This window comes from Ciona robusta, chromosome 3, assembly GCF_009617815.1.
Source record: "Ciona robusta chromosome 3, ASM961781v2".
Lineage (NCBI taxonomy): Eukaryota > Metazoa > Chordata > Ascidiacea > Phlebobranchia > Cionidae > Ciona > Ciona robusta.
In genome coordinates this window covers 4,206,836-4,220,398 of record NC_143237.1, presented here as the reverse complement: position 1 = coordinate 4,220,398, position 13,563 = coordinate 4,206,836, and the positions used below count along the sequence as shown (strand labels likewise).

Below are 13,563 nucleotides of genomic sequence, written 5' to 3'. Positions count from 1 at the left end.
TCTGTGTATAGGTAAAATGTTATCGACAATAATTGTTAGTATAGTGGCATACTTTGCTCCTAACTGCGCTGAAAGCAGCAGTGAAAACGTAACGTCTTTTCTTTTTCATTGAAGTCGGAAAGAAGAAAAAGTTGGTCTGTCAACGGCGGAAAAGGTGACAACGGGTTTCCAATAGCAAGGAGTAGTTTATGTGAAGTATACTTTTTAAGAAAAAAATCTATATAGAGATGTTTTATGTCACTGTTGTGTATAAGCAAATCTATGGCATAGGAAAACTTTTTTACATGAGAAAGTTTAGGACTTGAGTAATAATTTATAAGTATTTTAGTTAGTCTTATTTATGCAAACAGCATTTTTATTTGTAAAACACAGCTTACATTTAGACTTTTTGGGTTAAATTATGTTAGTTTAAAAAAAATCGCAAAAAGTTTTTGACCCACATTTGACTCGCAAAAAGGTTTTTGACCCACACTCATTTTTTTAGATTTCTATTTTAAAACAGCCAGGACATTTTATGACTACACTGTGTGGCAAATAATTTACTAAATGCAACTAGAAGTGCAAAACTTTCGGTATTAGAAGAAAATATGATAATCCTCACTTGTGGCAACTGCAACAAGGAGTTGGTTAAAAGTTTCCAGTGAAGCGTGGAGGTTATATATTTGTTATAAAAATTTGAGAGTACCAAGGAGATGCATAATGTCCTCGTAACTGTCATAAATTTGTTACTTCTTAAAATGCATCAAGTAAAACTTTGTTCGTCTAAAAAAAGAAACAGTAAACCAACTGTGCATTGTCCTGCAAGGGTATCTAACAAGATTTATTTATGCAGTTTATTGACAGCGTGACAACCAGTAACTAGTGTTAATAAATAATAATGTTATGAAAATGTCATATAGAGAAGTAAAGAACAAACAAAACTGAGTGTGAGGATAGTCAGGATACCCTGACTGAAGTTTGGTGCTGTAGATACAAAAGAAACAACATTATGAACAAAAATTACACATATTCCTCTTTGATTTTGCTGCAGATGCTGATGAACAAAGTGATCTAAACAGATGTCGCTTGGTCCAGAAGCTAGTCATGAAAAATCTAACAAAAGAACAGTTTAATGTTTGTGACTCAAGACGATGGCATTAATCAAATGTAGTTACTTACACCTTTCATTTGGTTAGGCAAGAATTTTTGAGTGGTTTGCTCACTTTCCTGGATCTTCCAATAAATTAAGCAAGATAAAAGTTGTTTTTATTATTACAAAAAACTTATTAGTCACTGTAACAATTTTGCAATACAGCATGATGTTTATACTTTAATAAAATGTTTTGGCAATAATGGTTTGGCTTTAAAAATTTGATTGCTGCATATGTGTCACATACTTGACAGTACAGAAAACTATCGCCTGATGTTATTACGAATTTGGCTCCCATTAAAATGGATACCATTGGTTGGGATTTGAAAATGAGCATTATAATTAAAATATCTGAAACATAATAGAATGTTTCATTATTGGGCATAATTTCCCAGACTGCCACTTCCTTTATAGTTTAAAAAGTTTTTGATTGCCTATTTGTTATTAATAATTTAAAATCGCCAGAGCTAATATAGAAACTGTCACCTCTCAAAAAAATCTCTGTAAAAACAGTAGCCTACATACATATTCAACATTATCAAAACACTTTATATACATACACTTTTACTGATATCTGATACTACTGTTATATGCATATTTATAGGGTACTATACTGTTTTATTCGTATTTTGGCAATAAAATAACATAGTTTTAGTTTCTGTATTATTAAAATGCTGGAAATGTCTTTGTAAATGCCTCAATTGTCTGTTAAGAGGACATTTTTACATATATTTCGCAGTTTTGCCATTATCAGCTGTACAGCTGCTCGACCAAAAATGGCGTCCATGCACGCGTAAACAATAGACAAGTTAGTTGCTTAACTTGTGATTTCTATGGACTTTGCTTTTACCCAGAGTTGTAGAAACAGCAAGTGGTTAAACAGCCGCCATCTTGTTCCCAAAATCGAGCAAAAGTGGTTGCCTTCGCAATGAATTTAAACGAACTTGTTATGTTCCATTTGCGATTTTATTTTGTGGGAAGCCGTAAAATAGCTTATGTTTACCTTATTAAACATTCTTTGCGGAAAATATAAATAATTGCCCATATTAAATGAATGAAATGTCACAAATTCACCGCTTCTAAATCTCGTTTTTAATTTTATTTCGATACAGAAAACGAATTACGCATGTTTTTTGGACTTTGCAGCATTTAAATTGATTTTAAGGTTTAAGTTTTGCTTCAAATTATCAAAAAACATGCATTTTCCTTTCATCTGCTGTGTGTTTTGGGAAACAAAATGGCGTTCAATTTGTCTTTTACGTAACAATGGGTTGGACCAAAGCCATAGAAATTGTTACAATACAATTTCTATGGCTTTGGGTTGGACTACTCAGTATTTCTATGGCTCTGCTTTTACCTAGGACCGTTTGTTACACCAAGGTGATCCTAGAATACAGATATTTTAGCGGCCATTTTCGATACCTTCTACTGGTGCCACCAACCTAAAATTTGGACACTGTACTAACTAGACCCCAGCGGTACCGATTCTAAAATAAAAAATAAAAATATTAATTATGAATATTAATATTCGTCATAAAAACATATTTATAGAATTTTCTCCCGTTCCAGCTTCGAATATGTTATAGCGCTACGTAATAGCTACAAAATGAAACATTATTTTCTTTAAAAAAGTGCGGGGATAGATGTTAAATATAAAAAAGTATGATCATAACTCGAATCATATAAATATTATATTTTCGATTTTTTTTTGCGAAAATATAACTCACGCATACATCTATGTAGGTCACTAGCATGTTATCCCCATCGAAAAAAAAAATAATTTCAATTTTTTTTTATAACTGAATATTAATATTCGTCATAAAAACATATTTATAGAATTTTCTCCCGATCCAGCTTCGAATATGTTATAGCGCTACGTAATACCTAAAAAATGAAACATCATTTTCTTCAAAAAAGTGCGGGGAAGGGTTCAGAATACAAACAAGTATGAGGGTCATAACCCGAATCATACAAGTATTAAATTTTAAAATATTTCGGCGAAAATATAACTTACGCATGCATCATGTAGGTCACTCACATGTTATCCCCATCAAAAAAAAAAATAATTTCAAATTTTTTTATAACTGAATATTAATATTCGTCATAAAAACATATTTATAGAATTTTCTCCCGATCCAGCTTCGAATATGTTATAGCGCTACGTAATACCTAAAAAATGAAACATCATTTTTTTCAAAAAAGTGCGGGGAAGGGTTCAGAATACAAACAAGTATGGTCATAACTTGAATCATATAAATATTAAATTTTCGATTTTTTTTGCGAAAATATAACTTACGCATACATCTATGTAGGTCACTAGCATGTTATCCCCATCGAAAAAATAATTAGTTTAATTTTTTTTTTAAATTTGAATATTAATATTCGTCATAAAAATATATTTATGAAATTTTCTCCCGATCCAGCTTCGAATATGTTATAGCGCTACGTAATACCTAAAAAATGAAACATAATTTTCTTCAAAAAAGTGCGGGGATGGATGTTAAATATTGCGGAGAGTATTAATTACTCGTATTTTGGGTTATTTACGGTTATCCTGTCCGTACTTACGTACCTGGAAATATACCAAGAATTTTAATTTATTTGTTTCAATTAATACAAAGGATTGTTTGTTCTTGAAGCCTCTAAGATTAGCGCCTTTTATTGATAGGCTCGATCGAATTGTCGCAGACAATAATGAATGTCTAAAGGAAAGGAAGATAAACCTGTTTGTTTTAGAAACGCCTGAAGTAGAGGTGCAAGGTCGCTTTCGCCCATATTATGATAATCTTTGCACCTCCGTTATTTAAATTGGCGAATGTGTTCATCTTTGGCATTTAAAGAGTTTTAACGCTGTTGGTAAGGTCCACCAGGAGAGGAGTTTTGTGCAGTTGTAATCCAAACACTTTACTCTTCTACTATTCTGCAAACTGACACGATGCAGAATTAATAGAAGAGTAAAAAGTGAGGAATAGTGACCAAACATTTAGTGATCTCCTCGTTGTCTGTTCGTTGATCATCGTCGGATACCTGTAGAATATAACTGAAAACACATAGTTATCGTAGGTAGTAAACAAATTAGTCAGAGCAATTGATACAAAACCATTTAACGCCGATACTTTTAGCCTCACTAGGTATTTCCTCAGCGACGCAGTCAAAATGGAGCCATGTCTTGCATTTAGAACACTGTATATACTCGTTGTCGTCCGCCGCGAGTCTTTCGCGGGGAACATCATTCGTACCTAAACCAATAATAACAGCATTAACATTCTTCATGATTGAAGCGGGACATCGCAACTCAATGTCTCCGTGCATAATGCAGCCACCGGGCACAGAGATTACGGAGAGGTTGAACGGGAACCCGATGGAAGGACGAACCACACATGGCAAAACCAAATCTCTCCCGTTGCTGTCCGTGATGAACAGAGCATTCTTCTCCCATTTTGGCTCTGGAAACAACCTTGCGGTTTGTTTCCCTGAAATCCCAATCGGATATCGAACAACACGTGCCCTCGCACCACGATGAGCAAACTTGCCACGTGTACATTTAGTTGACATCTATAAAGCAGAAACGTACAGATAGTAATGACAAACATAAACAAACGAAGAGCATATTGTACGCTAGCATTGTAGATACGTTACAGAACAAATAGCAAAACTAACCTTTGTCGCCATCATGTTTGTTTTACTTGAGAAAGATGATCTTCAGATTTCGTAAAAAAATTCGGCAGAACTTCGGTATATTTGCAATATAATATCACTGTGTCAACTGTCAGAGTAACGGTGTTCACAGGAACTGGAATGACTGCACCTCTAAACAGGGTTTATGTACAACTTTCACTAACGAGGCTCCAAACTTTGATTAAAGCTTCACCGCCACTTCAAAGGTCGGGTGCGAACATTATCAACACGGAGATATCATACTCGAGCCAAACAAGTGAACAGTTACAATAACAACAACATGTTATTGCAAAACAAACGTTCAGTTACAAAAACAACTTTTGTTTTCCAAGTTTGAATGAAAAATAAAGTCAATTAACAGTGAAGTGACATGAACTATATCAATATTCTTCACAATATTTAATACCCATCCCCGCACTCATCAGTTGAAGAAATTAATGTTTCATTGTTTAGTTATTCAGGAGCACTATTACATTTCAAAGTTTGTCTGATGCAAGACTCTATAAATATGTTTTTATGACATATATTAATAGTCATTTCAAAAGATCTTATTTAATGAACAATGCTGTCGTATAAAAATGAACCGTGTCGTTGTACATACACTTTAACAATTCTAAGCATATTAGACACACAACTGTAAATATTTACTGTTATAATTTTGTTATAAAAACATTTATGTGGATTAATATGTACTATTTTTGCGTTCGTGCAAAAAAATATACAAACACGAAATTCGAGTAATTAATACTCTCCGCAATATTTAACATCCATCCCCGCACTTTTTCGAAGAAAATTATGTTTCATTTTTTAGGTATTACGTAGCGCTATAACATATTCGAAGCTGGATCGGGAGAAAATTTCATAAATATATTTTTATGACGAATATTAATATTCAAATTTAAAAAAAATTAAATTAATTATTTTTTCGATGGGGATAACATGCTAGTGACCTACATAGATGTATGCGTAAGTTATATTTTCGCAAAAAAAATCGAAAATTTAATATTTATATGATTCAAGTTATGACCATACTTGTTTGTATTCTGAACCCTTCCCCGCACTTTTTTGAAAAAAATGATGTTTCATTTTTTAGGTATTACGTAGCGCTATAACATATTCGAAGCTGGATCGGGAGAAAATTCTATAAATATGTTTTTATGACGAATATTAATATTCAGTTATAAAAAAAAATTGAAATTAATTTTTTTTTCGATGGGGATAACATGCTAGTGACCTACATAGATGTATGCGTAAGTTATATTTTCGCAAAAAAAATCGAAAATTTAATATTTATATGATTCAAGTTATGACTATACTTGTTTGTATTCTGAACCCTTCCCCGTACTTTTTTGAAAAAAATGATGTTTCATTTTTTAGGTATTACGTAGCGCTATAACATATTCGAAGCTGGATCGGGAGAAAATTCTATAAATATGTTTTTATGACGAATATTAATATTCAGTTATAAAAAAAATTTGAAATTAATTTTTTTTTCGACGGGGATAACATGCTAGTGACCTACATAGATGTATGCGTGAGTTATATTTTCGCAAAAAAAAATTGAAAATATAATATTTATATGATTCGAGTTATGATCATACTTTTTTATATTTAACATCTATCCCCGCACTTTTTTAAAGAAAATAATGTTTCATTTTGTAGCTATTACGTAGCGCTATAACATATTCGAAGCTGGAACGGGAGAAAATTCTATAAATATGTTTTTATGACGAATATTAATATTCATAATTAATATTTTTTCGAAATTTTTATTTTTTATTTTAGAATCGGTACCGCTGGGGTCTAGTTAGTACAGTGTCCAAATTTTAGGTTGGTGGCACCAGTAGAAGGTATCGAAAATGGCCGCTAAAATATCTGTATTCTAGGATCACCTTGGTGTTTGTTACGCCTTAAACTGTTTTGATTAGACTGTAAAACTTATAATAGTCGGTCTCTGCAGTCGTTGTACCATTTTTCACCATGTATGAAGGTGTTCAGGAAGCTATAGAAACTGTTGACAGTGCTCGTCAACATAAATGCGAACTTGAGAGCCGTGAAAAACATTTAAAAACCGCCGTTTGCCAAGTAAGTGCTACTGCAGAACATGCAAGGAAAGAAATTAAACATCATTTCGAAAGTATGAACAAGGAAATAGCTTGTAAAATTGATTTGAGAAAGAAATCATTGTTGCATGAGATCACACTTATTGAAAAAACTGCATTAATACCATTAAATGAATGTCAACATTTCTTACAAGAAAGAATAAGCGAAGCTGGCACTCTAGTTTCCACGGGAGAGAATATTTTGCAGTGTGATTATGATAATACTTCTGGTAAAATAAATTTTGATTCCTTTATCAGCATGGCGGAAAATCTTTCTCTGGACAGTGTCCCTGAAGTCCCATTACTCAGCGATGTTCCAAGCATATCATTTGTTTTTAATGAAGACTTTTCATCTGAAATTTGTCAAGCTCTTGAGCACTATGGGACTGTGAGTAAACGTTCCCCTGTACAAATATCTGATCTTAAGCCAATTCCTGGCGGTGTAGTGGTGACATGGTCTGATAATAATCTTGGTGGTAATGAAAAATCTCACCGGATATACAAGCTTCAACTTTGCCATGGTAGGGTAAACTTACCTTTGCAACTGAAAAACACAAATGAAACAATTTTTAAAGATTCTTATGTTGGCCCCAATCTTACATATTCCGTTAAAAATTTATCTTCAAACAGTATTTATACCTTCAGGGTATGTCAGTGCTCGCTCATGGTAAATGGTGATACAATAAAGCAATGCAGTCCATGGAGTGTGTATCAGGAGAAAATGACAACAATGGATCCGTTTTTGTGGTCGAATTCTTCAGACAGTGTCTCCTATACATTAAGTGATAAAGGGAGATCTGCTATTAAGAAAAATTCTCTTGACACGGTTCTGTATTCTGCAAGATCATCTCATATCATTGGTTATTCAATTAATTTTAAAATTGATGTTGAAGGCAAGTCTTACCATACTAATGATTGCCTAGCACTTACTGTTAGACGAGATGCCGATGCTTGTAGTTTGCATATGAAAAGTGGAACTTTGTGTTTAATGGCTGATGGGCATGTTTGGGTTAATGGAACAAAAAGTACGACACGATTTTCACACTTTTGTCGTGGTTCAGTAGTTGCCTTTGATGTTAGTCATATACCTTCAACAGAGTTTGGTTATATTGGTAAAGAGATAAAGCAATTAAGAGTCTCAATCACTGTTGGTGAACATTGTGCTGTTTTTAATTGGCATCCATTGAAAGCAGCAGCACAACTTCATTCTCAGGACTTTGCTTTTGCCATGTTGTTCCGTACTCCAGGATGGAAAGTCTCTATAACTTAGGTTACTTAAGTTATTTTGTAACTTATGTAGTCATTTGTTTCTGGGAAGTGTAAAGTAAAGCCAAGATCTTTTTAAGCTGCATTATTTTATTTGTAATCAATACGTAACCCTGTCTCTTCAGAAATGTATTTAAGTTTTTGCAATTTCTTTTAATTTGACAGTTTGTTATGTACTGCTCTCTAGTAATACAGGTGTTCAATAGAGTCAGAAATATTGCATACATACAGTCAAGTGTGGTAATAAAAAATAATACAGTACTCCGGGTAAGAAAGGAGGACCCCCAGCTGGCTAAAAAAAATTATCGCAAACAGCTTTTGTGGGTAAAAACTATATTTATTTGTCTTTTTTTTGTATAACTTTCATTTTAAGCGGTAATTACTTTTTTAGTTAAACACTATTAAACTGCCTTGCTGCTGATATAATATAGCCTATATAATATATATTTCAGTTTCAATTTTTACAAACATTTTACTTTTTTTTTTTTTTTTTTTTTAGCCTAACCAAGATTAATTTTGTGATAAAACTGATTTTAAAGGTATATTATACATGTTACTAATACCATAATATTATTTTAATTTGGTACAAGTCATTTTATGCTGTTTAGGTATTTTTCAAAGACATTTATCTCTTAGTTAAATAAGTTGTAATACCCGGGTACTTCTGGTCATATTCTGACGGGGGTGTTCTCACGAAAGTGTTTAAATAATAGTTGCAAAGCGCCAAATTTTGCATTCAATTTTTACAGTACAAGAGCTTATTAACTAACTAACCAAACGTTCATTGTATAATGTTTTTCATGTTGCTACAATATTTTGTTACACACTTATAGTTAACAACACCGGTTGTAGAACATAATAGGATACGCATATTTCTGGAAAGCCTGTTCCTATTTTTTGCTAATCCGGGTTTGGTTTACCATCTCTATTACTGCATAGGAATTAAGTTAAACAAACAACAACATTACTGCTAAACAGACAATTGTCGCTGCATTGCATTCCAAACGATTTGGGCAGTAATAATTAACCTTAATTTGTTCCAGAAGCAATGCTACTGTATAGGGAGGTGCCAATTTGCAAAAGATTCAAAAAACAAAACAAAAAACCCTATATCCACGAAACCGAATAGTTTCGGGTGTGAAATCAGCAATAAAGTGTGACGTCAGCAAATTTACGGTCTTTTGCCTTATTCACTCACGTATATAGTTGCGCTACAGCGAGCGACGTGAGTTTGTAAGAATTAAAACTGAGCGCTAACTTCTTCATAAATGTAAACTCATTTGTAACAATCCCAAAAGTATTAAATTAAACTCAAGTGTCTGATCACTGGTACACCGCATGTCATGTTTATTAGGCGAGTGTAACGATGAGGCTACTTTAGGTCACTTACGCGTCTCTTTTTTTGGGCGTCAACGTGATACACAAACAAACTGCATTAGCTAATAAATATATAAATTTAATGTTTGTTTAACGGAGGCGAGGTAAATTTATTTGAAAACATTTACAAATTAGCCAATTAATTAATTCCAAGTTTATTAATAACTAATAAATAATAAATATGCCTGTAGTTTTATTTTTATATTAACGACCATTTGTTAAAAAAAATTATATATAGTCTAGTGGGGTAACAAAAAACAGAAAACATTACCTTTCGATTTTCCCCCCAAGTAATAAACTAAAAAAGCAATTTTAATCTGGAGGAACGTACCTTTATGTCCAAAAAAGATTGTAGGAGTTCTATGAATACTTAAAATTTTATTCGAAATTTTATGCTGTTTTTTATTCCCCAGGATTTGGGGTAAAAAAACATAAGCGGGGCAATAAAAAACAATGTTTTCAAAAGCAACTTAACCTAATCTAAAAAATTAATATTGGAAGTACAAGGTAATAATACAAATATTAGCCATACAACTTAGGTATTATGCAGTCTATATTTTTTCAGAAACTTTATCATTATTACAGTATCACAGTATCACTTCAGTACTTCCTTTTAAACATAAGCTTACCCACGAATAACATTTATTAGACTAAAAACAAAGCCCATAAGCTTAATAACTTATATAAAGCACAAAAAGGAACTAGAGCATTATACTTGATATACCTAAGTTATAAGAGCCTTTAAAAAACTTAAATGAAATCTTGGCTTTATCTAAACTAAATTCAGCAACATAACCATAAAAATGACCTGTAAGCTGTAACTAAACAGTCTTAACCTAAAATATAGGTTACATTATCAGAAAAAGTAGGCAAAGCTGTAAAATATCTATTTTTGATACTTGGTTACCTTTAAAATTAATTAAATTAAAATAATTTACATACATAACTTTAAAATTAATTTTATCAATAAGGTAATATTGGTTGGGAAAGAAAAAAAAAAACAGAAAAAAAAACAGTTGTTTTTTTACCCTTTTCCATAAGGTGATTTTGGGGTAAAAAAACTAAAAAAAAGTATGAATTGTTCGTAAAATTTAGAATTAAAATATACCAACAGCAAGGTACTTAAATATGTAGCAAAAACCTGCATTCATAATAAATTTATCATGAAGGCTTTCTCACACAAAAAGTTTACCAAACCCTCTAAAAATTCTTTTTTTGTAAGTTTTTTGTTTAATTTAGTAATTTGTGTTTTACCAAAAAAATAATTACCACCTAGAACAGGGGTTCCCAAACTTATTTTATCGCGGGCTAATATGTGAAATCGTAATTATGCGTCAGGCAAGGTTTTCCCTGCTATATTGGCGACGCGACTTGGGTAATCCTTTAGCTGGTGGCCACCTGAAATTTTGGTTTCAAAATGTTCTATAGCCCCCACTAAAACCTGCTGTCTAAATTTTTTTTAAAAGAGGGGCGTTCATGTCGAAAAATTAGCCTGGTCACCGTAATTCGTCTGATTTGCGTAGGGTCAATGGTTTATTACATCACAATTGTGGTCTGTTACGTCACAATAGTGGTATATTACATAAGTTACAAGACGGTATAGCTTTGTTTTTTTCCCCATTGTTTTAACGTACAAATCAAACGTAACAATATGCATTCTATGACTTAATAATCCAATCTTGGTTTAATTCATAACGGCTGGTGTAGAAAATACGGTGACGCAGCTTGATTTCGCACACATTTTTAAGTTAATTTTCGACACGAATGCCTGAGTTTTTTCAAAAAAAAATAATACAGTGGGTATCAGTGAGACCTAAGGAACATTTTGAAACCAAAATTTCAGGTGGCCACCAGCTAAAGGATTACCCGCGACCTGTATTGGCCAAAATTTGGTTATAACGAATACTGTTAGTTAGGTCAGGAAATTCGACACATATGCTTGTAATAAACATGGCTTCTAGAACAGATTAAACTACGTACTTGCGGAGTAAAAGATAAAGTTTCACAGTTTTTTGTTGAATCATGCCGCGGTATAACCACTATACCAGAGTAACAAGCGTGGCAGGTTGGCTGATGTTGTGACAGTCATAACTATATTTGTGACGTAACAAAGACAATGTAAATTATTACAGAAATCAATAAAACATTTTTAGACGATTTTTTAAAGTAATATGTTCATTTGTGAACGTATGAAATCGGTAATTTTGAAGTCCTCTTGAGGGCCAATTATTTTGCTTCTGCGGGCTGCAGATGGCTGCGGTTTGGGGACCCCTGACCTAGAAGGACAGTTAGGATAAAAAATGGGCCAAATAAATGTCCTTTCCACCCACAAAAGCTGTTTGCATTAAAAATGAATTTTTAGCGGGCTAGGGGGGTTGTCCTTTCTTACCCCAAGTACCCCATTGTTTCTTATCACCCCACTTTACTATATATAATATATATATATATGTATATATAATCTTTATTTACGGCAGGTTCAGTAAAAATATGCAATAGGCCTTCTATAATGTATTTTCCCTTTAAAAATAAACCCAACTTTACAAGTTTATACTATAGTAAAACTTTGCACTCCTCATTTCCAATGGGGTTTAGTAATACAATTTTTTGTTAAAAGGTTTTTACTAGTTTGTTAAAAGTCTTTCATCTTAAGTTCTTTGAATATGCATTTAGTGCACAATTGCTTCCACTATAGCCTATACAACACCTGGCTGTTAGATTTTTACAGCATTGTCTTTTTACTTTTATTTCTTCAGTATAATTAAAATGTTTTATTAGTTGTGATGGAGTTTATTGTTGTATTTAAGTATATATACATAATATATAGTCTATTTAAACCTTTATAGGATATAGAATAGGGTATACATATGTCTTAAATTGCATTCTTATTTTTTTATTTTAAAACAATATTTGCTGTACATATCATACAGTTTTGTTTTTCGTTCATAGTCTTTTGGAATCTTTCTTTGCTTTATTATGAGAAACGCTTCCGGCATATTTAGTATTTAGCAATCCATGCTGTTTATTAATGCACATTATAGCCCCAAAGAGGATACATTCACTAAACCGATGCATCATTTGGTAAATCTTGATTTTTTGTTAAAAATCTTGCTAAACAGGTTAAAACCCTTTAATCTCTGTCTTGTGTCTTTTTTGTGTACAGTGGACGTAAGGTTTCTTATGGATTATGAAGTAATCTTCAGTTCTCCTCTGCTTTCACTATTCTTTAAAACACTGCAATAATATTCTAGTTATATTGTTATAATACATGGCATTGTTTGATATCTGAATGTAATTGAATTGATTTAAATATTTAATGGATACTTATACTCAGGAAACTCTTGGTGCTCTTGGAATATATCTTTTTGTATGTTTATCAAATATAATTAACGAAAGTTCCTAGTGGTGTTGTAAAAGAAGTTAATGCAGTCGTGCTGTATTAGAAGTTAATGCAGAATCCACTGGAAGTGTCAAACATAGAAAGAAGGCCAAGTGAAATTTAAGGTATATTAATGATTGTATTTTGTTTGCTTGTTATTTTTGATAAACCATATGTATTTAAGGAGAACATTGTTTTCAGATATGTCAAGCTCTCCAATAATTTTGAATGTTTATGACATGGTAAGAAAACGCTTCAAATAATTCAATAGGTTTGCCTGCATGATTATTTTTAAGTAATTAAAATCCAGAATTCAAAGCTTAAAATTTCTAAAAACAGGTGATTGGGCAGGTCTTTTGGACTCTGTCTCTTTTTATTTATTTTGTTTCTTCGTTGGTGTTATAGCCAAACAGTCAAACGCGCAAATCTTTTAAATGTATTGTTTGTGGATTGCGGATTGCGAATTGCGGATTGCGGTAACTAAAAGGAGAAATAACAATAGTAAATAAACACGTAAATATGCGAATAAACAACTAATGCAAAAAGATATATACCTGAAAATTTGTGGCTATAAACTACTTCCGTTCACTACAGAAGATTACCAACCAACGTTCATTCAAATCACTTAAGTATAA

At 32.3% G+C, this 13,563-nt stretch overlaps 1 protein-coding gene and 1 long non-coding RNA gene across 2 annotated transcripts; both read left to right on the top strand.

Annotated features, from left to right (window-relative positions):
• On the top strand, nt 1–1,238 carry LOC149738316 (uncharacterized). Its single transcript, XR_016384603.1, has 2 exons — nt 1–154; nt 1,031–1,238. It is a non-coding gene; the product is annotated as an uncharacterized LOC149738316 (long non-coding RNA).
• A 5,085-nt stretch (nt 1,239–6,323) lies between these two features.
• On the top strand, nt 6,324–12,887 carry LOC149738315 (cytokine receptor-like factor 3). The gene has a single exon (XM_089874520.1). The coding sequence runs from the start codon at nt 6,788–6,790 to the stop codon at nt 8,177–8,179; it is 1,392 nt and encodes a 463-aa protein (XP_089730646.1). The 5' UTR covers nt 6,324–6,787; the 3' UTR covers nt 8,180–12,887.
• The last annotated feature ends 676 nt before the right edge of the window (nt 12,888–13,563 follow it).

Bases quoted from the DNA above. Each gene is read 5' to 3' on its own strand.
- LOC149738315 (XM_089874520.1), top strand. From the start codon at position 6,788: ATGTATGAAGGTGTTCAGGAAGCTATAGAAACTGTTGACAGTGCTCGT.